The 24399-nt window shown below is 38.0% G+C and overlaps 2 protein-coding genes across 2 annotated transcripts in view; one reads left to right on the top strand and one right to left on the bottom strand.

Moving 5' to 3' along the window:
• LOC6050527 (phosphoglucomutase-2) overlaps window positions 1-20539 on the bottom strand; it is a 142153-nt gene extending 121614 nt beyond the window's left edge. Inside the window, exon 1 of the mRNA XM_038257854.1 lies at window positions 20264-20539. The gene's annotated coding sequence lies outside the window, so the exon portion shown is untranslated. The remainder of the gene's footprint in view (window positions 1-20263) is intronic.
• Window positions 7778-20262, top strand: LOC6041635 (acylphosphatase-2). Its single transcript, XM_001850813.2, has 3 exons — window positions 7778-8168; window positions 14299-14425; window positions 19646-20262. Exons 1-3 carry the CDS (start codon window positions 8099-8101, stop codon window positions 19758-19760), a joined length of 312 nt encoding a protein of 103 aa, XP_001850865.1. The 5' UTR covers window positions 7778-8098; the 3' UTR covers window positions 19761-20262.
• Window positions 20540-24399: the final 3860 nt, after the last annotated feature.

Raw genomic sequence — 24399 nt, 5'->3', positions numbered from 1 at the left:
AACAATCGCTGCCAAACTATCGGAGTTCTACTGTAGCAATAGTAGTTGTCTTTTGTCAGACCAAGCAAAACATTCGGGATCACATGCCGCAAAGACGCGCCCGTTAATGCTCTGTTTTGATACAAGAGGGCAGTAGTTGACGAAACGAGTCAACACTTTTTTGTTAAATCAATCAAAATTTTAAAAGACACTGTGTTAAGTTGTTAAGGGAGCATTATTTAACTATTTTAAGCAAATTTTGATATTCTCGATTTACAAAAAAAAAGTTTCCACGTGGTCTATGGATGGACACCTAGTTTTGAGCGAGATATTCAAGATGGTGGCCAATATGACAGCAGACAGCCGACATGTTGATTTGAAATCATTTTTAATAAAAAAATTCCACGGTGAGCTGGAGCATGCATTCCAGTATGGTGTCCAAATGGAACACTTAAAAAATACATTTTTTTTAATTAACTTTTTATGATAAAAAGTTAAATTTCCAAAATACATATTTTTTTATTTTTGACATTTTTTATATGTTTTATGGGACCAAAAAAGGAATCTTTTGATTTTTTATTCGATTTAATCGGACCCGAATGACTCTTGAGTTAAGTGGTCCTAAAACGCAAATAAATAAAAAATAATAATAGATTTAAAGATATTTTTTAATTTCAATGTAGGGAAAATATACCCATTCCAAGCTTAATAAGCGGTCGTGTTTGAATATTGCGTGTACACTAGGAGAATGGAAATTTTGGATATCGTAAAAGATACCCCCTGAATCGATTCTTAGGGTAAAAATAATTAACTATGCCAAATTTAAGCCAAATCGGTTAAGGGTTAAGGGTAATTTTTTATCGTTGAAGTTTATATGGGAAATTTCGAAAAAATGTATAGGAAAAAGCCAAATTTTCGCCAAAAGGTGGCTTAAATGTGTGTGGATCATTGTCAAGTGTGAGAATCTTATGTAAAATGTTACACGAACAACTTTGTCGAAGACCGTAAAACGATCCGAGTTAACCCTGACAAGTTATTAACGATTTAAACAAGATCCTTAAACTTTAACCGATTTCGCTCTGTGGTGCTTGTCTAACGTGTCAAGATGCACACTAAAACACAACACCGAGGGGTTCTACGATGGACACCACATCTCCTTTCCTTTATTTTAGTATGATATATACAAGTTAAACAAATGTTGTAACGCGTTGATTTACGTTTTCTCAAACATTACGGACTGTACCGCAGTGAAGGTTTCACCACGCGCGAGGACCTTCTAATTTCCGATGATCTTCCCTCCGTTTGCTGGTTTGATGACGATTCCCCTTGACCAAACGCATGACGAAGTGGCCGTTGTACTTCCAGATCTTCTGAGCTATCCGCCGAGTCGTCTCCAGACTGTCCGGGTTCTACGATCTTCTTTAGGTGTGAGACATTTCGATCATAGCATTTGTCCGTGTCCTTCGATTGGATTGTCACGTTAGAACCCCGTTTGTCCTTCACCACAAATTGCTCCTTGCCGAAATTTGTGGAGAGTTTATCTTGGGGGTGGAGATTTTTCATCAGAACCGTATCACCAACTTGGATATTGCTGAGTTTTGACCCACATTTCATGTCTTCTCGCGTTTTATCGTCGAACTTCCTCTGTGTGTCTCGATCGCGAAAATCCGAACCAAGTACTGGTGTGCTAAGATCGTCGATTTGCGGAATCTTGTGGCGTAACTTTCGACCTAGCAGGAGTTCGCTAGGAGCCTTTCCGGTGACGCAGTGCGGTGCGTTGTTGTAGAGTATCAAATAATCGTCCAACTCCTTTTTCCAATCGCCATGTAGCGCATTGGAGATCTTCAACCGCTTCGAAAGAGACCGATTTTGGCGTTCAACTTGACCATTCGCTTGTGGCCAATAAGGAGTGCTATGGTTCAAAACGATTCCCATACTTCGGCAAAAGTCACCAAATTCCCGCGAAATGAATTGCCTTCCGTTATCCAAAGTAATCGTCCTCGGGTTTCCCCATGTCCTGAACAACTTCTTGAGTCTCGTAACTGTCTCCTGGGCTGTAATCTTTCGCATCACTTCTAACTCCATGTAACGACTGTAATAGTCCACAACGACCAGGATATATTCCCCAGTTGGCATCGGTCCTAAGAAGTCGATGGCCAAATCGACCCATGGTTTGTCTGGCATCGGACGTCGATTCATTGGTTCCGGAGGCGCTTCTACTTGTACCAGACGGCACCCTCACAGCTGTCGCAGACCTTGACTGCTTGACGATCCATCAGTGGCCACCAACACCTTTCGCGCAATCGGCTCTTCATCACCTCTTGCCCAGGATGACCTTCGTGCGCGAGTTGGCACATTCTGTCACGAAGAACGCTGGGAATTACAAGCTTGGCTCCGCGAATCACAACCCCGTAGGCATAGCTCAACTCATTTTGGAAAGGAGCAAACGCCTTAACCTTCGGGCTGTTCCAACGCGATGTCATAATAGCTTCCACCACTGCTGATAGTTCTTCGTCCCTTTTAGTAGCTTCAATCACCTCGGAAATATCAACGGCGGCTGCCACCTGAACCGATCTGATGACCTGTTCAGTTTCTGCGTCGAATTCCTCGAGCGAATCGTTTCCTAAAGTCGACAGAAACGTACAGACGACACGACGAATGTAAACCTCAGATTCCTCCTGCCAATGCTTGTCATCGACATGTGAAGCCATTCTAGAAAGTGGGTCGGCCAGATTGGCGGAACCCTTCCGGTAGACTACGACGAATCTGAAGCCCTTAAGTCGTAACAGCCACCGTTCGATCCTGAGAGTTGGTCTCGAGGTACTGGTGAAGATGCTTTCCAATGGTCGATGATCAGTTTCTAGTTCAAATGTGATCCCAAGCAAATAAATACGAAATCTTTCCACAGCCCATACTATGCCAAGTGCTTCCTTCTCAATGGGGGGGTACTTCTTTTCGGTCTCCGTCAGACTCTTCGAGGCGTAACTGATCACTCGCGGCTGGTGTCCCTTGAACTGGATTAGTACCGCTCCCAATCCGACTCCAGATGCGTCTGCTACCACCAAGGTTCGGTCCTTCGGGTCGAAATAGCCTAGATAGTTCATTGACCCGATCCGTTCTTTGATCGTGTTGAACGCTTCTTGGTGAGAACGGTTCCATTCGAACTTAGCAGACTGTTTGATCAGCTCACGAAGCGGGGAGTTAGCGGTCGCCAGATCGGGTATGAATCGAGACACAAAGGTTACCAGACCTAAGAAGCTCCGAAGCTCCTCTTTGGTCGAAGGCACACGGCAGTTCAAAATCGAGATCACCTTGTCGTCCGACGGTCGCACTCCCTGTGCGGAAAGCTTGTGTCCCAAGAAGATCACCTCCGTTTGCCTGAACTTGCACTTGTGATGATTGAGTTGAATTCCCAACACATTCAACCGCTCGATTACCGCCTTTAACGCTTCATCGTGCTCCTTTTCTGTTTCTCCGAACACCAAAAAATCATCAATGAAACCTACCTGATTATTAAAAGTTAGTTATTGGAAGCGTATGACCGAGAAAAAAAAACATTTCTGCTTCTTACCACATTTCCAGTCACCGCGAGAACAAGACTTTCCATCAAGTTCTGAAACATCTCTGGCGCACAGTTTATGCCGAAGAACAACCGTTTAAAGCGGTACAAGCCCCAGTTGGTTATGAACGTTGTTATATCCCTGCAGTCCTCGGCAAGCATCACGTGGTAGTAAGACTCCTTCATGTCCAACAGCGAAAAGAACTTGGCGTTTCGAATTCGAGGAAGGATCTCTTCGAACACTGGCAGCGGATGATTTAAACGTTGAATCGCTTTGTTCGCCCGTCGCATGTCGATGCAGAGTCGCAGATCTCCATTGTCCTTCAGTATCGGTACAAGAGGCGACACCCACGACGTTGGCCGCTCCACGCGCTCGATTATATCCCGTACCAGCAAATCGTCCAGTTTAGCTTTCACCTTTTCCAACAGTGGAATCGGACATCGCCGTAATGGTTGAATGACCGGCGGAACACTCCTGTCGATCGGGATGGCGAGTTCAACGTTACGAACGTGCGGGAACGGATTGCTCGTTGTAGTCATGTTACAGATATTTTCCTGACAGCTGGGTAACCCAACACGCAATACTCCAAGCTGTTGAGCTGTGATCTTTCCCAGCAGCGGCTGTTGGCCTTTTTCGATCACATAAAACGTTGCGTTAGCTGCCACAGTTTGACATGAACCAACAATTCGAATTTCCGCGTCAAAAACAGCCAACAGGTTCAAGGGAACCTTTCCGTAAGCCAGGAACGTTTTGCTTCGATCAATTCGCAGATTCTGGACCTTCACATTCTGTACACGCATGAGCCTCCAGGTTGTGTCGTCGATCAGGTTGTACCTCGATCCTGAATCAATCAGCATTTCAATGTTCACTCCCCCAACGCAGCAGTCGATGAGCTCGTCGGCGTCACCAACACTGTAAGCCGGAACCTCTTCGTTTTCTTCTTCTTCTTCGATGTTTTCCTGCGTATCAATTTTCATGACGTTTCTCGATCGCTTGAACGGTTGGTGTTGGTGAGACGAGCTGGGAAGTAGTCGTCTTTTAGCCTGAAATTGTATGTATTATTATAAATGTGAACTACCACAAGTAACCAAAACATACCGCTTGGTTTGAACGGCAGACTGACTTGAAATGGCCAACACCTTGGCATCTCAAACAAATCTGATTCGCTGCAGGGCACTGTCCGTTCTCGGGATGTTGATCGTAGCCACATCTGTTACAGCGGCGGTTGAGATCTTGCCGACCTGACCTTGAGATTGGAGCCGATCGTTTTGATTGTTCGTTGAAGATTCGCTGAACGTTTGATGTTTCCGCTGTCGAGTTTTGGTTCATTCTTGATGCTTGATACTTTACAGCTTGATGGGAATTCACGATCTTGACGCACTCGTCTAAGGTTAGATCTTCTCTGGCCAGCAGTTTTTCTCGGAGGTTCTCGGGGGCGTGTTGAATGATTTTGTCCACAGCGGCTATCTGCCGACTCTCCAGGACCGAGCTGCCAAAAGAGCACCTATCCGATTTAAGCTGTACTCTTTCCACAAACTTCTCGATCGGCTCGTCGTTTAGCGGTTTCATCGTCCAAAACAAGTATCTTTCAAAACTGTCGTGTCGCTTCGGGGCGAAGTGATTGTTCAACTTCTCTTTCGCAACCGCGTACGAGTCCGGCACATCGTCGTCTTCCACATCAGCACCAGGAATGCTATCGAATACACATTGCAGCTCGAGACCTCCCATGGCTAGCAGCTGGATCTTCTTATCGCGAGGGACCGTTATTCCAGACGCCGCCATGACTCGCTCGAACCCACGGATCCACAAGCTCCAAGCATTTCGCACTTCCTGCATCGGCAAATGCTTGAATTTGAACTGCGGGAGATTGTACGCTGCGGGGTTAAACTGCGAAGCAGTCTGTATCTGCAGCACAACGGGCCGATTGACTGGTTCACCGTCCATTTGCTCTTCCCCTTCCATTTCCCTGTAGAACACAAATCCACCTTTAGTAAACATTCGAGAGCAGTTCTTTCAAAATCAACTTTGATTCGTCGTCAAACGTCACTCCCAAGAACTGTCACATTCGTTCAGTTCCTATCATTGTTTTCATGCGATGAATTTAATCAGCGGCTACAATCATTACTTAAAATTTCTCAAGAATCGAATCGTCAGCAAGCACCTTCCATGAATTTAATCATGAACAAACATTCCTCCATGAATTAAATCATGAACAATCATTCCTCCATGAATTTAATCATGGACATCACCCGCTCGATGAATCTAATCATCAACAGTCAGCAAAAATGCAAGTCACCGCTTTTGGCCCAACCGACGCCAACATTTTTCTCTCTACGGCAAAATAGAAGCCTCGATGACGCCAATCTTAAATCACTAAATTTTCGCCTTTTCTCACCTTTCCAAATGGATTTTTTTTATATACAACTGATAACACTTTATAGAGCACGCGAAAAATCAACAATTAAACTGAATTCTAGCTCAAAAACAGTAGAAAATACTAAAAAATGATCCCTCTCATCGCCATTATGTGGTGCTTGTCTAACGTGTCAAGATGGAATGAGCTCACAGCAGCAGAGACAGCACGATGTCACGCACACTAATACACAACACCGAGGGGTTCTACGATGGACACCACACGCTCAAAATTTTCAGTAACTTATTTTTGCCTAAGGAATCCTTGGTGACTCAGTGCGTATGTTTTTTTATAAAGCGCTTGCTAATTAATGGATCTGGTACATTTTGCCGAATGTCGTTTCACCGAATGGTATGTTTCGCCGAATTGCATAAAATTTTACATTGAAGTTAAGATAAAGCCACTGAATACGCATTGTAAATTCGGCCCCGATACTCTTCATGGGTCATGGGAAAAAATTACTTTTATTTGACCGAACCACATAGCCCTGTGGTAACGATTCCGCGTCGTAAGCGGTAGATCGGGGTTCAACTCCCGGCTTGGACCAACAAAACTGGTGATCTTTTCCCTTCTGGATTCGATTGCTTAGTAAAGGGAAGGTAGTGCATCGTCAATTTCAAGAACTGCTCATGGTTGAAAAAATACAAAAAATCACAGAAATAAAAAAAATAACTTGCTCAAAAAAAAACAAAGAATACGAAAAGTAACAAAAAATATTTAAAATTACAAACTAAAAATTCATAGAACTGCTCATGTTTAAAAGTATGTAAAAACTCATAGAAAAAGATTTTTAGTTTAAAATGAAAATTTTACCCACATAAACAAACAGAAATAATAAAAAAAAACGCTTAGAAAATCAAGAATGCAGAAATTCATAGAAATGATTACAAATTATATGCTGAAAATTGAAAGAATTTCTCATGTTTGAAAGAATGCATAAGAATGCACTCAAAAATGTTGAAACCTTAAACTTTTGTACCTCTAGAAGTTAATATGAGAATAAAAAGATAGATTGCTAGAATTTCTTGATGGTAGCGGTAGAGTGAAAAAAAAACTTTGAGAAATGTCTGTAGTTCCTGTGTATTTCCTTTAAAAAAAATTTGTCCATTTTATATATCTTTCTACGACTTTTATATAAAATTGAGGTTTTCTAAACTACACTCATTTTTTATGATGATATCTCTGAAACAGATCCTATTTTCAATGCCAAAAAATCAATCATTCGTGATTTTTTTTGATTTCTTCGAAAAAAATATATTGAAAATTTTAAAATCAGGGCTTAAATTTCAAAAGGACTAAAAATGCAATATACTTATTTTCAAAACGAAAAACTCCTATTGCAAAGGGAGGAAAATCAAATCTAGAGTTAAAAAAAAAGAAATCTGCCCTAGCCATGATTGGGACTGTTTAAATATTTTTAATTCAAAATTTGAGCCGAGTTTGTCAAGACAGTAATGTGATACTGTGGTACCTGTACCTATTGGGACCTATATGAATCCTCTGGATTAACCTCTGGACCTATATGAATCCGCTGGATTAAATACTTCCAAAGCCAGCTCAAAGGTTTTGGGAGGCATTTTTGAATTTCCAAACAACAAGCACGGAGTTAAATGATTTGTTGGTCAATTCTTCGAAAAATTGCCCCCGAACTTTCGGCGCCAACCGTTAAACCCCACGAGCATCAAACAATCGATCACCGCGCGAGTCCCGCGATTGCGCATCCTCACACCCACACAAACTCGGGCGAAGACAGAGAGAGAGAGGGCGCGCGCGCAATTCGGAACCGAACCCCGAAATCCAAGTTAACATAGATCACGAACCGGGCCGCGGCTTAAGCCAGTCTCACTTTGGCAGCCTCGTTAGTCGATCGACGGAACGGAAACAGATCAGTTCTCGGCGGCAGAGCTCTTATCAGCGAAGACAAAAGAAAAAAACCAACCCCCCTTATTTCTAGAGCATTCTTCTCGGAGTGTGGCGCGGGTGACCTAAGTGAAAGTGCAAGCTCTCGGCCAAGGATATTTTTAGCAGTTTGAAGAAGCCCTCGGACTGCACACGCCAGCGGCGTCAGTGAACCGTTTCTAGAACTTTCGGTGCTTTGCCTGTTTGCCACTAGCGGAAACTTGTCCTTCACTTCAGTTGTTCCAAAATGGGTGTCCAGGACGTTCAGGATCACGTGCTAGTTCAGTGCGACTTCGAGATCTTCGGCCAGGTGCAAGGTGCGTTGAACTACTATGAATGAACTCTCTCTCTCTATCTCTGTTGGCACTGAGGAAGACAGTCCCGATGATGGCGTAACAAGTTCTGCAATGATGCATTTGATAATGATAACAAATAAGTGATATTCAGTGAAATGTTGGCATTCTAGAAAATTCTATCAACAACCCTAAAAATACCAAATTCCTACAAATTCTTACACATACACATCCAAGCCTTAGCAGTTAGTGCCTTGTTAAACCTGCTGATTGATGCCACTTGAGAGCGCGGTTTAAAAATGAAAATATTTTTAAAAACCGATTGTTCCACTTTTGTGGCACGCTGGTGCTGATGATCTTCGGTTTTCGAAACCATCCACTGAAGAAGAAAATTTAGCCGTTCAGCCGTGAAGCGAGAGTGATAAAAAAACGAAAATAAAACAACTCGATGTGGTCGCGGAATTTCAAACAAAAAAAAAACGAAATATCGGTCGACGACGCCAACGAACGAAACGATCGAACGAAGCAATAAAAAATAATTTGGTTTTGTTTATTTGCAATTTTCATTAAACAAATTTCAATAATGCTCAGAAATAAACAGAATGTATAACAAACAATTTATTCTGTATAGAAGAGTAGGGATAAGACGAAAATGCAATTGTTTTACAGCTAAACTTTATAAAAGTTACTTTTTAAAAAAAAATCTCGTACTTTATGGTAAAAAACCGGGAATTCCCGAATCCCGCGGATTTTTTATAATTTGTCCCAGGAATTCCTGAAATTGAAAAAAGAAATCAATTTTGGTCGGGACATTCAGATTTAGATGTGGAAAAAGATGACAAGTTCAATACACAGCAAAAAAATAGTAATCCAGCTGCGTGTATGTAATGGGACTGGGTGTAAAATAAATTTTGCAATATTATATGAAATTAAGTGTAATATTACACGCTGAAACGAGTAGCCTATCAGTATGGGAAACCTACATGACTGCAATGTCAAGCTCATATATGCGTTTATCCCTTCCATTGTTCATCGATCTGAGGCCGAGTGGGCTAAGGCGCCAGTCCTTACTATTGGTGCTGCCGCAACTTTTTTTTGTGTTTACAAAAATTGCACATGCAGTGTGTAATATTAAGTGTCTTTTTTGACGAAGGTGATGTGCATGCTTTTGCATGCGATTTTGACATCAGAATTTTTGCTGTGTACATAGTAATCGACAAGAATGTTAAAGCATTAAAATTTGTATTCGGCATATATCAGCATTAATGTGGCTTATCAGTGAAAATTATTAAAATTATAGTTTAAAGATCCACAAAATACCTAGCGCTTCAAATATTTTCTATTATCTATATCAATTTTTTTTTAAATACTGGGTATTTTTTATATTTACGTATATTTATGATTTTAAATTTGAAAACAAAATATCATATTAAATTATTATTCATCAAATACCGTAATCTTGGGGGAAATCAGGACAAATGTAACGAATTAAGACAACTATTTAAGCCATTTATTTTTATGCATAATGTTTTGAATGACTTCGGTTAAAACAGGAACAGAACTAAACAATTATAACACAAATTTCCAAATTTTGTTTGTTCTTAAATCTCCTGTATCTTTTCAGACTGTAATCCTTATTTTCCCCAGTTGGCGGAAGTATCTTGTAAACTAGAATATTATTGAGCTAATTCCTTTTCCTTTTTTATTTTTTATTTTTAAAGGGTCCAAATCAAAATATTTTTTTTTTTGAATAAGTTTAAAGACGTGCAAGATGAACAATCTAAACCATTTATGAAGTTTATAATTCGTAGATTAAACTAGAATTGATCGAAAAAACGGCTTTGTTTACACATGGCGCTCAGGATCTTTTTTGCAAGCTAACCCGAGAAATGGTTTAGAATCGATTGAAAAATTATTTTGATTGAATTTTTATATTTAACAAATAAATTAATTTGCACCCATTTTTTTAATGTTCAACGTGAGGACGAAAATTTCAAATAAAATTTGCCTTTCTTTGCAAACTTGTTTTAAATATTAGAGGAAATATACCCTTTCTCTGCCCATTTCTATAATCAGCTTATCAGAACTTTGATCATGAATTACAGCTTTCATAAAGTGTTTTTGACTATTTCAAAGTAAAAAATAGCTCAAATTTGGAGCAACACGAGAAAAGGGCGGATAAGCATTTTGACAGTTTGTAATATTTCTCTAGTAATTCTCTAGCTTCAGGAAACTTTTTTCTCAAAATTCGATGTGTAAAACTACATATGAGCAATTCTCGCTGAAACCGTCCCACTAGATGCACATGTTCTCAAATCGTGACGGCAATGTTCTCATTCGATTCAGCGCACCAAAAAACTATAAGAACAACCTTCGAACCAATGAAAATGTCAGCCGTTAGCCACCTGTAAATAAAAACATGTTTTGAACTATGGATTTTTTCGAAAAAATGCCCTAATTTGAAGAAATGATATCTCCCAAAATACATTACCAAACATCAAAAACTTATATATCGTTGGAAAGGTAATCGCGAGGGCTTTCTATCGCACTTTGATAAACATTTGAAAAATTATTTTTTCAAGGGTAATTTTAAGGGTTTTTGGAAAACTTACTCTTAATTTTGAATTTTGACCGTGTTCGCAACCACTTATCATTACGCAGCCATTTTCATTCGAAAGATTGGACGATTTTGCATAAAATCAACTTGAGAAAAGTAGTGTAATGAAATAGTTTTCGTATAGTTATTAGCGGATGAAAGAAATTGGTAAAATTTCAGTTAAAAATAACCAAAGCTCAGACTTCAGAAATGAGGCTTATTTACAGGCAAAACAAAGCAGGATTGTATTTGAGCCGAATATACAGTCATCTGAGGCAAATCTGGACATGTAGGATGAATAGGGACAGCTGTTTCAACTATGCTTTCACTCTTTAGATCATATTTTTAATTTGTTTATGTAAAAGCATACATAAACAAACAAGTTTCTAAATTTGAAGCTTTTAAGTACTCTGAAAACTAATGTCCTTACTTAGACTGTAGTTTCGATTCGCCACATTTCACTGAAGTAATATTTTATGTACATAATTTCAGTTTCAGGAAGGTCTGCTTTATTTGTATAACCTCAATCGTACACATAAAAGTGCAAAGTTGAAATCAATATTTTTTGATCAAGTTAAAATTTGGTGGGGCTGTTGATACCATCAAAACTAGCAAGAAACTCGATTTTCGTCCAAGTCGAACTACGCCCTTTTATTTGACACAAGTCAATTTACGATAAATTTATCTTTATTTGGGGTAAATAACAACCCCCATATGAAAACTGTATGGAAAATTAACTTTAAAAACAAAAAAAATAAAAATCCCTTTGCCCCACATACGGTGCAAAGCTACGCACTTAATTTTTTTTATGGTAATTGCCTAGTTCTCGACATAAAAGCGATTTGAGGTAAAACGTAGTACCTAGGTACTACGTTTTGAAGGCAAGTGATAGGGGTACCATTTTGTATATACATCGAATCAAAAATATTGTATGGTCGGTGACAGAATGATTGTCACTAGGTGCGTACCTTTGCCCCGCTCTTCTCTATTTAATGCAAAAAATATGTTGGGATTCATTCAACTTTAAATTTAATTGCTCTTAATAGGAAAACTATGTATCAAGTTTTCATTTGCGCAACATAAATACACTGAAAATAGTTTTAATTGAAAAACAGACTACACCTATAAATTCTACGTAAAATTATCTTTCTAGTGAATTTCTTGCTCGACTTTGTACTACTTGCGGTTTTAGAGATATAGCAGTTTGAAAATGAAGGTTTTTAACATTGTTTGCAAAAAAAAGCGAAACTTTGGGGTAGTGTCAAATAAAAAGGCGTAGTTCGATTTAGACGAAAATCGAGTTTCTTGCTAGTGTTGATGGTATCAACAGCCCCACCAAATTTTAACTTGATCAAAAAATATTGATTTCAACTTTGCACTTTTATGTGTACGATTGAGGTTATACAAATAAAGCAGACCTTCCTGAAACAAATTCTGTACATAAAATATTACTTCAGTGAAATGTGGCGAATCGAGACTACAGTCTAAGTAAGGACATTAGTTTTCAGAGTACTTAAAAGCTTCAAATTTAGAAACTTGTTTATTTATGTATGCTTTTACGTAAAACAAATTAAAAATATGATCTAATGAGTGAAAGCATAGTTGAAATAGCTGTCCCTATTCATCCTACATGTCCAGATTTGCCTCAGATGACTGTATATTCGGCTCAAATACAATCCTGCTTTGTTTTGCCTGTAAATAAGCCTCATTTCTGAAGTCTGAGCTTTGATTATTTTTAACTGAAATTTTACCAATTTCTTTCATCCGCTAATAACTATACGAAAACTATTTCATTACACTACTTTTCTCAAGTTGATTTTATGCAAAATCGTCCAATCTTTCGAATGAAAATGGCTGCGTAATGATAAGTGGTTGCGAACACGGTCAAAATTCAAAATTAAGAGTAAGTTTCCCAAAAACCCTTAAAATTACCCTTGAAAAAATAATTTTTCAAATGTTTATCAAAGTGCGATAGAAAGCCCTCGTGATTACCTTTCCAACGATATATAAGTTTTTGATGTTTGGTAATGTATTTTGGGAGATATCATTTCTTCAAATTAGGGCATTTTTTCGAAAAAATCCATAGTTCAAAACATGTTTTTATTTACAGGTGGCTAACGGCTGACATTTTCATTGGTTCGAAGGTTGTTCTTATAGTTTTTTGGTGCGCTGAATCGAATGAGAGCATTGCCGTCACGATTTGAGAACATGTGCATCTAGTGGGACGGTTTCAGCGAGAATTGCTCATATCTAGAGTTTTTTTTTTAAAAAAGGACCAATAAAATATTGTCTTTCATATGTTTATAGAACATAATCAAAAAAACTCTAGATATATAGCCATCCCAGCAACCTCTTAACACTTCGAAATTTTCAAAATAGTTGCAGCTGTCAAAATGGCTATGTGGCCTTTTATAATGTTGCTCCAGAAATAAAAGTGAGCAAGCAACTCTCTATTGCTGATCTATCTGAAAATGTTGTTTGAATAGCGGATAACTGCAAAAGTGACGAGAATAGGTCGAAAAGCTTAGTGTGCCGAAAATGGGTATATTTCCCCTACCCAACCTCGATTCGGAGGAAATAACAAATCCAAAAAATTAATTTGTTTTCAAAATTATCATAGATTATGATCAGAAATACATCTTTTAAAACATTGGAAAGCAACACGAATCCATTTTGTAAAGATACTAAGTACTAATACTAATTTTGAAAATTTTAAAAATGATTGATATGAAAATGTTGAGGGTTTTAATGTGGACGTTTGCAACAAAATTTACACAAAAAATCTCGTTCCTTAGAACTAAACACATCTGTTTCGAAAACTGTTAAATGCTGGGGTATGTATTTCCCCACAAATAATAACTAAAATGATCAAAATTCCAAAATATATATTGTTCAGTTTTTTTTTTTCAGATTAGACCAATAGAGAAACTGTAGGCACTAGACAGATTTTATCAAAGTTGTTGATGAATGTTTCAAAAACATTTCAAAGTAATAAGTTGTCCAACTACATTATTTTTGTTAAAAGGACATCATAAAAAGGCATATTTTTTGCCATATTTCAAATTTAAAGTAACTTTTAAAAAAAATCAATTGTTTACTGGGTTTTCATTTTCTTCAACTAATTGATCAATTTAAACATTATTCGATGAGTTTCAAAAATATAACAAAGAGTGTCGCAGTAGATAAAACATAGAAATGCAAAATATTGTAGCGCATTTCCAGCGACTTTTGCCATTTAAGGAATTCCAAACGATAATTTCCGCACATCGAAACGAAACATTCCAGCGAAATGCTAAACTTAGCACCGCGGACACATCAATTACCTAATTGCAGGCCCGTTTCCAAGCTGCCAACGACCGTAATTTATTGCTCGTGTCTCACATTTGATGGCCATCATCGGGTTGTGTCTTCCAGCAAAGGTCCTTTATCCATCGCGTCCTGTGACAGTGACGAGAAGTGTAACGTTATCTGTTGGCCATATCTTCAATAAAAACAACCTTCCTTCCCCCCCTTTTCCTCTTCCTGCTTTCTTTTCCGGTTTTATCGAACACAACACAGGATGTGGATTCACAAAACACTGCAGAGACAACTGCTTAGCCCTTGGCATCAAAGGATGGGTCAAAAACTCCAAACAGGGCACCATCATGGGCAAAATGCAGGGCGCCAAGGGTGATGTCGGCAAAATGTAAGTATATTTTCAGTATTTTTCAACAGAAATAGATGTAAACCTATCGACACACACACACATTCCGTCTGTCTCTGGTGGTAATTGGGTTAAGGTTAGAATGGGTGAATTAATTATCTAATTTAAAGCATCATATCAAACAACCTCGAAGAGAGAAAGACACCAATTCATTGCCCCTCATGGGAGCGTAATTTTCGCGCGTCTAGTATGAAATCTTTGCTAAAAATACTGACCGAACGCGCGACGCGCACAGAGGCAACTTACGGCTGATTACATCAAGTTGTCATCTTCGTTTTAAGACCGTGCGAGCGTCTTTCAACCGGCGTGTACTAAGAGATCGCAAAAAAAAAGTTTGAGATCGGTTACCGCGTAAGTTTAGGCAGGGGTTCCCCACTTGAAATGATTTGTTTGTTTTCTGAAATGTTCACATGACCTTGGCCTATTTTCAGTCTCGCACAAATTGTAGAACACTATTAAAACCGTCAAAAATGGGTTTAATAAGACAGATGGTGCAAATAGGGTCAGCTGATTTTTCCATGTTGAAGATCATTTTTTAAATGATATTTATATCTGGAGTTTTTTTTTTTTTTTTGAAAAGGTCCAGTTTTTGCTTATTGGGTGTTTTTTAAACCGCCTTGAGTCAGGTGTATTAAAAAACACCCCAAAAGCAAAAACTGAAAATTTGATTTATTGGACCTTTTCAAAAAAAAAAAAACTCCAGATATTTTGTATTTTGCTTCAACTAGTTCAAATTTCAAAAAAATGCTGAAATTTTGGTTGCGTGGTCTACGTAGCTTAGTGGTAACGCTTCCGACTCGTAAGCGGTAGATTGGGGTTCAAATCCCGGCTCGGACCAACACAACTGGTGATTGTTTCTCTTCTGGATTCAATTTACTGTTTATATTGAGCTAATCAGTACGTCTGAAAATTTTATGTAAAGGTTTATTTTAAATAGCATTAATTTCTGAAGCTTTCCGACTGAGAATAGATCTTGCTTATTTGTTAGACAGCAATTATTACAGTACTATGGAATGAAAATTTACTATTTTAATTTTGGTAACGTTTTAAACGAAAATTGGTGTTATAAAATTTGTAAATGAGGTTATTTACCCCTTCCTTTTTTTTCGTTTTTGTTTACCGCGACTAACATGGATGAAAATTGAATTGGTATCAATTAAATATTTCAAAGAGGGTTTTGCAACAAGAATTTGTTAAATAAGTAGTCTCCCTTGTGGACCACCGATCAGTGAGGTACTCCTGGATATTAGCTCCTGAAAAGTGCTTTAAAGTGCAAAAAATGCCTCACGGCAAGAAAAAGAGGCGGTCCTCACCAGCAGGATCGGCAGATTTGAAGAAGCTAAAGAATGCCGAAGCGCTACCTGCAAAGCCAGGCAGTTTGAGCAAGGACGCTCAAAAATTCGTCTGGAAACCAGTTCGCTACCCTCCCTGTGGACGTGAGCGAGAAGGAAGAATTTGAACGACGGGAAAAAACATCGTCATCGGATTCGGTGCGAAAGTGGCTGACCGGATTTATCAAATCTAGTGCTTTACGAGCTTCCATTCGCTTGTGTGCTGATGGACTCAAAATTCTGCTACCTACCAGAAAGGATTACAACTACGTTCGGGATTTCCTGAACAACACCAAGATTGAATACTACAGCCATGACGATCCAGGTAAACGCCCCATGAAACAGGTCCTCCGTGGCCTGTACGACATGGATGTGAGTGTGCTGAAAGAAGAGCTCAAAACTCTGAAGTTGAACGTGACCGAAGTCTTCAAGATGACGAGACACAACAAGGACATCAAGTATCGTGATCAACTGTACCTGGTTCATCTCGAGAAAGGATCGACATCGCCGTCTGAGCTGAAGGCAGTTCGGGCAATTTTCAACATCATCGTGACTTGGGAACGTTATCGTCCAGTGCACCGTGATGTGACACAGTGTTCGAACTGCTTGCAGTTTGGACATGGTGGAAGGAACTGTTTCATCAAGAGTCGTTGTGCAACCTGCGGAGGTGAGCACAAAACTCAAGCATGCGAAACAATCAACGAGAACATCGAAGCTAAATGCTTCAATTGCGGCGGCGACCATTCTACCAAGAATCGAAGCTGCCCAAAACGAGCTGAGTTTGTCAAAATTCGGCAGCAAGCGACGACGAGGCACCAACCAAATCGTCGCAAAACATCACCAGCATACACGGACGTGGATTTTCCTGCTTTGGCGTCACCAGGAGCAGGATCTGTTCGAGTGGTTCCAAATCTGCAGCCATTGCCGTTGAATCAGCGGCAAAGAGTTGCAGAGAATACAACACCTCCAGGCTTCAGTCAGCAACCGAGGGAAAACCAACCAGCATCAACGGGTGAAGGCAGTAGTGACCTGTTTTCACCACAAGAACTTTTGAACATTTTCATCGAGATGACAACAACACTGCGTGGTTGCAAAACTCGCCAGGAACAAGTAAGAACGCTTGGAGCATTTATCTTAAAATACAGTTCGTAGTTTACTCGTTCTAATGATTTTGAATATTTCAATGAATTTATTTTTTTAGTTTTAAGTTAGGATTAGTTATTAAAGTGATTATTTTTTTCTTTTTTACCCAAATGTATTCGATTAAATGCAATAATGTAAAACAATTTGAAGCAAATAAAATAAATGTTATCAGTTATTAATAAAACGAAAAGATGAAGAGCATTTGGCCATACCACTTAGCATGTAAAATAAATGTAATTATTATAAGAAAGTTCAATAAAGACATATTTAATTTCAAAATTTCAATAAATAGGTAGTATTCGAGAAACTCAATATGAAGTTAAATATTAACTAAGCACTGGAGCTACGAAAGGTTGTAAGAAGATTCAATATGAAAAACATGAATATTACACATGATCTGAAACCAGTAAGACCTGTTCTGGAAAAGTTCATTGCCATCAACAATATATAATTTTTGCATGATTTTTGTTTTCATTCAACTTTATGTGCCAATGTTGTTCATATTCTATCAAAATGGTCACAGAAAAAAATAATTAAAGTAATTTTATGGATGTTAAGCATGGATTCATTTTACTCACTGTCCAAACACTTTGATAAACAAATAACACTTCTCAACAAAAAATATTGATGATCCTGTTTTAGTTTGGTACGAATTGAAAGACAGCATGTAAAATTGGTAAATTTTTATATTTTCTTGAATTTGTATGATTTTTTACTAGCATTTAAGCCCTATACAATATTGTTGCAAAATATTTATCAAAACCAGGTCAGAATGGTGCGGGACATTTCGCCGAATTAAAAAATGGTTTGAGAATACTTCTGTGAGTTTTTGCATTCTTTCAAACATGAATCGTTCTTTGTTTCAGCTTTTGGTAATTTTTGTTTACCTTTAATATTAATCTTTTTTTTAATTCGGCGAAATGTCCATTCGGCGAAACGTACCAGATCCCTTAAGCGCTGTCACCTGATTGTTTTTCATTTAATTTAAAATAATGTGGAATTCAGTGGCAATTTTGATAATTGGATACATTTTTCAATAGAGTACAGAACAGCAGCCGCAGAGTGTAGTTCGACGAAGATTTTTTTGCAGAAATCCTTGGTGAAAAGTAAACTTAACATCGTTTTTAAATGAAAAGTTCACGTCGAGAGTAAATTTTCAAAACAATTTATGAGTCATGGGTTTCCTATGCACACACTTAGATTTTTTTACCGAATTCGGTAGAGTTTACCGAATTTTCAACTGCTCAACACTTCGGTAAACTGAAAATTACCGAAATTCGGTAATGAAGTTCATTATTGTTCAGCGTACAACCGAAATTCGGTAAAATTTTGTTAATTTTGACAGATGGTTTCTAAGTGTGAAGGGACCTTTTGAAAATTTAATCTAGATTTATATCGCAAAAAGTTCTTCAACTACAAAAAACTAAGAAAAAAAAGGGCTCATTCGAACTTTTTTTTTTTTTGGAGGTTTGGAATTAACATTGTTACATGACCTTTTGTGTTTTTCACTTTTCACGTTGCTACACACTAAGATTTTTTTTACCGAATTCGGTAATTGAAAAATCGGTAAAGTTTAGATCGATAAACCATCTGTAAAAATTAACAAAATTTTACCGAATTTAGATTGTACGATGAACAATAATAAACTTCATTACCGAATTTCGGTTAATTTTTACCGAATTTGGTAATTTTCAGTTTACCGAACTGTTCAGCAGTTGAAAATTCCGTAAACTTTACCGAATCGGGTAAAAAAAAAAATCTAATTGTGTATCAATCTGATTCTTGGAAGGCATGTAGGGAGTGTACTAATGAATTTTATAGTGGAATAATCCCGAATGTTTAAGTTTTGGTTTTGTGCTCTAATGAAATGTTTGACTCGAAGTCTGCTATCACCCAGTCAAGGCCTTTTGGTACAAACCAAGTGGGTACTTTTTTAGAAAAAAATCAGATTTTCCCCTCCCCAGTTAGATGTTATTCAACGTCAACAATTGACTCAAAATGAACATTTTTCTTTGGAACTATTTCAAATAATTTCGTTTTAACTCTTTTCCTGTGTGAGAAACACTGAAGATAGCACCGACATGAAACGTTGATCTAGAAAATTCATCAAAGATCAACCAACCCACTTTCCGTTCAACGACACCCCCAAATCGGCGTCATCGTCGTCAAGGGGGTTGAGGTGGTAGGAAAATCGGTTACCGGCCGGCGTAGGATTTCACTCAACCTTCCCCCGCGCCTCACCAAATATATGTTTGCATCTTCTCACAGCCATGGTGGTAAATACATTTTTTAGCTAACCATCACAAATTTTGATATTTTGTTCGAGGATCGTGAGCTTGTTTTTCTTATTTTTCTTGAGCAAGAGCTTTATCCAACGCTCTTGATATTGACAATAAAAACGAGCGTAGCAAGGAATGTTTGCGCTCTGGGTTGTATTTATATCGACCCCGATTATTTCGAAACGTGATGAATTAGGTATACTGCAGAAAAACTACGATTTTCTCTGATTTTTTGTTTCGTGCCGTTTCGTTCTGATCGTGGCCATGTTTTCGAAATCTATTATCAAATATTTGATTTCTTTTTCAAAATCTTGATGTTTAAAACGATACATTTTACTTGGAAATCAACCTGAACCCTTACCGTTACATCAAATAATCATATACGTTAACAAAAACTCCCGAAAAGAGGTAGCAAACATCTAATTTTTCATCTTTTTGTTCCGTTCCAGGGTTGATTGGCTGTCGAAAACCGGTTCTCCTGGCTGCAAGATCGACAAGTCGGAATTCACAAACTGGGGCACGCTTTCGCGGTTCGCATTCACAGACTTTGCGATTAGATTCTAAGGCACCCCCTCCCTTCGTGCTCCTCATCCTCCTCATCAAATACTGCGCTTAATTTTAATCAAAACTGTGGCTAATATTAGACAAAATATGTGCTCTAAAACCATGATATTGCTAATTATTTTAGCAGCCTATTCGTGACAATATAATACTGCTTGTTTTTTGAGAGGAAAGGGGCGCAAATCCCATTGAAAAAAAGCTGTATTTTGTATGTATATTTGTTACAACTGGATTAGATTCTTTATTTTACACACTCAGAAGGCTTCTAGGAGAGGACAACAAATCACGAACAAGCTTATTCTATACCGGTATCGAAACAAACAGTGAAAGGTGAGGTGATGGCTTCAGATGGCCATTCTTCAGCAGTTTTTTGTTTAGTTTCTCTTGAAATCCGAAGAAATTTTATTTAGAGACAGCGCTGTCTAGCTTTTAAGTTGAACTTATTTAATTTACGATAGAAGAAGAGATAAATTATTAATGAAATAAACAGATTTATTACCACTTACCAGCTCACTTTCTTCAGCGTTGATGACCGGTCCCTGCTCGAACTCAACAGGTGTGCGATTGCGTGGTCACACTTTTTTTCGCCGGTAATTATGGGCTACAGGAAGAATCTCACAGAAGAAAACTGGTGTTTACTGGACGCAATTCGACACTAAACTTTCCAAAAGATATTCAGCGAGCAATCACAATCACATTCAACACTTAAAACAAGCACAAATACCCGGAATTAAACTATTAAAAGTTTTGAATCCGCGCCGCGATCAAAACTCGATACGATGAAGAAAACGTAAATAAACAGACCGGCTGGCAAGTTTGACGTTTCGCGCGTTGTGTCGGCCAGCCATGCCAGATATACAGATAAATCTGTATTTTACAGATTTTTCGATCCCAAAAATCCCAAAAATCTGTATATACAGATTTATTTAAAACGGTTATATTTGAAAGTTTTAACAATTTAGTTATTAATTTATGCTTTAATATGATTTAAAAGCTTGAATCTGTTGTTAAAAATTTAAAAAAGTCTTCTATGACTTCTAATTCGACAAGATACAGATAAAATACAGATTTATTTTTAAGAAAATGCAGATTTCCCTCAAAATAATCTGGCAACGTTGGTGTCGGCTCGGCGGCGGCAGTGCTGCAAGCAAACACGACTTGTGCAATAAAATGCAATAAAAACTCTCCGCGAAATCAGGCGATTCTTTTTAATTTTATTAGAATTTATTGTAAAACAGTATATTCTGTAAATTGTAAGATCAGAAAATTTAACGTCTAAAAATATTTTTTATAAGGCCAATCCTAATTTTATTCCAAGTCTGGGAGAGGTTCCCTCAAAAAAATTACAATAAATCAAGGAACAAATAATGCCCAATTTTAGGTCCTACAATTAAGTTTAGATTGCTGATATTATTGTTTACAACGATAAAGCTTATTTTGCTGAGTACAATGACCATTTGTACGACCACAAAGAGTTTAAAATTGATTTTTAAATCAATTTTGAAAAATTAACCTCGCGGTCCTTCTTGACAGAAAAGATCCTACTTGACAGCTCATTCCAAGGGGAACATAGTTGATCCATCGAAAAAATGTTGTCTTGTCAATTACTTTTTTTGCATAAAAATGAAAAAAAGTGATCAGAAATGGTTTTTAATCGTGTTATTTTCCGTTGTAAATAAAACTTTACATAGGGCTTTACTGTACCCAATTGAATTTTAAATCAAAACAAAAAACTGGTGAATCCGTTGTAAACTTGGTTGTAAACTATTTAAAATGATAAAGCAGCACCAGTTGATGCTGTACCTGCTGATTGGTATTGCAGTGGCCATATTGGTGGGCATGATCTGCCTTTGGAACCTGCTCTGCAGTCGCAATCCCGGCCGACGCCGCGCCATCGCAGCGGCCGAACAAAAGTTGGCCTTAGTTGGTAGGGGCAGGGGGGGGGGCAGAACGGGCCACCCTTGGTTTTGGGCTTTAGAATGGATTTAGACCAACTGTAAGGCAAGGGTCTTATAAAGGACGTCAAATAGCATCACCATACCGAAAACGACGTTTGAATTCATTGTATTTTTCGAATTATGAGCAAAAATATAAACTTATTGACAATAACCACGCAAATGTTGTTTATTTCGAGGTTCTTAAATAAGCTTTCTGAAAAATTGGATTGTTTGAAAAAGTTTGCTCAATGCTTATAACGTTACTAGATGCTACTACCAAGGTATCCAAACAACAACGGAACCATAAAATCATTTAGAGGCTTGGTGGTGGATGTGTTAAATTAAAATCCACTTGGGGGCAGAATGGACCACCCTTTTCCTGCCTTATAAAAACAATCAAAAGTTAAAAAAATTTAGCTAAATGGATTATTTCACTCCTGGTAGCTTCACAAATCACGTTTAATGCAACAAAAGTTGATTTTTTAGTTGTTTTGACGCTTAGTTGTAAAAATAGTGTCTTTTTTCGACAGATTTACACTATTTTCAAAAATCTTTGTTTTTTTAAGTTACTATTTTTATAAAAGTGATCAAATTTCATGGAAACTATAATGGAAAGGTCCCTCAAGTAATTTCTTATCACTGCAACGACCTCAAATTTAAATCATTAAATTTGTCAATTTTTCGAACCTCACCACAGTTCTGACCATGCGCGCTTACGCAAGCATAAATAATTTTACCCGTCGACTCGCGTTGCGCGACAAATAATTAAGCTTATGTACAGGTGTGGATCATGAGTCATCCTCACCTGAAAAGCCCTTTATTAAATTTCGCCAATTGTTAGGCAAACAAAAAAATGGTTAAGCTTTCAATTATGAATGTGCGATGTTATTACACAGGGGAAATTGAGGGTGTGGCTTAACCAAATTCATTGGCATGTTTGTTCAATGGAGAATTCGACCTTCTCATTATTGACCAACAATTTGGAGAATGTTTTAGGAACATAATTTTGATATTCCAATAACATAATTTAAAGTTTCACGACAATGGTTCGAACCCATGACTTCCGATTTTGAGGTGTACTCACTACACCATACGGAAAGTCATGAAGAATTGCAGAGGTCTGCATAATTTAATTCATGAGGTTCATCGATGCTTCTCATCGAAACGGACCACTTTTAGTAGAACAAAATTTAGTAGAGTTTTCGGGGACTGACTAAAAAAACCCCAAAATTCTTGAGGAGGCCAGTTAGTTCCAGTTAGTTCCAGTTCTTGTTCCAGTCCAGTTCCAGATCCTGAAGAAGCCCCAGACCAGCCGGACCCGCCAGCAGCCACCAGTAGCAGAGGCCCCAGTCCAGCCGGACTTAGCGGTGGAGGCCGCAGTCCGCCGGGACTTAGCCGCTGTGAAGAGTCCGTCGGGACTTAGCCGCCATGAAGAGTCCACCCGGGACTTAGGAGTTCGGGGTCTGGCATGGCTCGGCGAAGAGGTCTGGAGGACAAGTCTGGCTTCAACGTAGAGAATTGGCTCGACGAAAGTCTTAATGAAATTAGCAACAAAAAGTTGAGTGATGTGATCGTGCGCGAAAAGGTTGAGAGTGTTACCGCAAAAATGTAATCTTTAAAAAGTGTAATATACAAATAAGTGAAGTTTACTGATCTGTTTTGACTCTACAAGTAAATATCACAAAAAAATCCTGAAAGCCTAAACCGCTCGGGCCGTTCATCACCCTTCAACGTTGTATTAGAAGAAATGGCTTGTTTTCTAAGGTGACCCATTCTGCCACGCAAGGTGGTCCATTCTGCCCCGCACCCTGGAAAGTAAGTCGAAAAAACTTTTTTTTAAGGTGGCTCAAAAATAGTTTTAAGTAAAACAATTTCATCCACCAAGTATGAACAACATTGAACAACAACATTGAAGGGAACATTCCAAAGCATAAGCCTACTACACTGGATTCATAAATTTTTATGTTTTTCTATGGTTTTTGGTGCATTTCCCTTAGGCGGTCCATTCTGCCCCCCTGCCCCTAAGCCTGATTTTTCTTTGTTTGAATTTTTATCGTTAATTATTTGCATTGCTTTCAGCTCAAGCCTAACCGGTAATTCGAGGAAATACAGTTAAAATCTTAGTTAAAATAAAAAATTAACTTCAAACAATAACCTTCTACACAATTCATTGAAAAGGATAGAAATTCTGAGAAAAAATGCCAATTCCAATTCCGGAAGCTGAAAATCATAAGCAAATAGTTATGAATTCAAACTTAAATGTCATCGAAAGTTCTGTAGTTTGTATTCTTATTTTCTATGTATTGTTCAAGATTTCCATATTAATCACCAGTTGATATAGATCAATGGTCACTAAATGCGGCCCGTGGCTGGTTTTGTAATTATTATAGAATCGGACACAATAATGTCCTAATCTCGGTCCTAATGTTTTTTTCTTTGAAAAAAAATATGAACCAGTTATCTTTTACAGCCATACTCGATTATCCTCGGAAAAAAATCACTTGGGAAAATCGAATCACGAAAAAAAACGTAAACTACTCTAAAGTGATTAGGAATTTTTAAATCCAAGATGGCGGCCAAAATGTCGGTTATGAAATATTGAGAAAAAAAAATTTAGTACACAGGAAATTGTGATGTTCGTTATTTTCATTTAATATTTACTGAAAACTTCACTACCGAAATTTTTAGTTAGTATTTCACTGAAC

This window comes from Culex quinquefasciatus, chromosome 2, assembly GCF_015732765.1.
Source record: "Culex quinquefasciatus strain JHB chromosome 2, VPISU_Cqui_1.0_pri_paternal, whole genome shotgun sequence".
NCBI classification, from domain to species: Eukaryota; Metazoa; Arthropoda; class Insecta; order Diptera; family Culicidae; genus Culex; species Culex quinquefasciatus.
The sequence above is the reverse complement of the archived record's forward strand: the minus strand, read 5'-3'. Positions and strand labels throughout refer to the sequence as shown.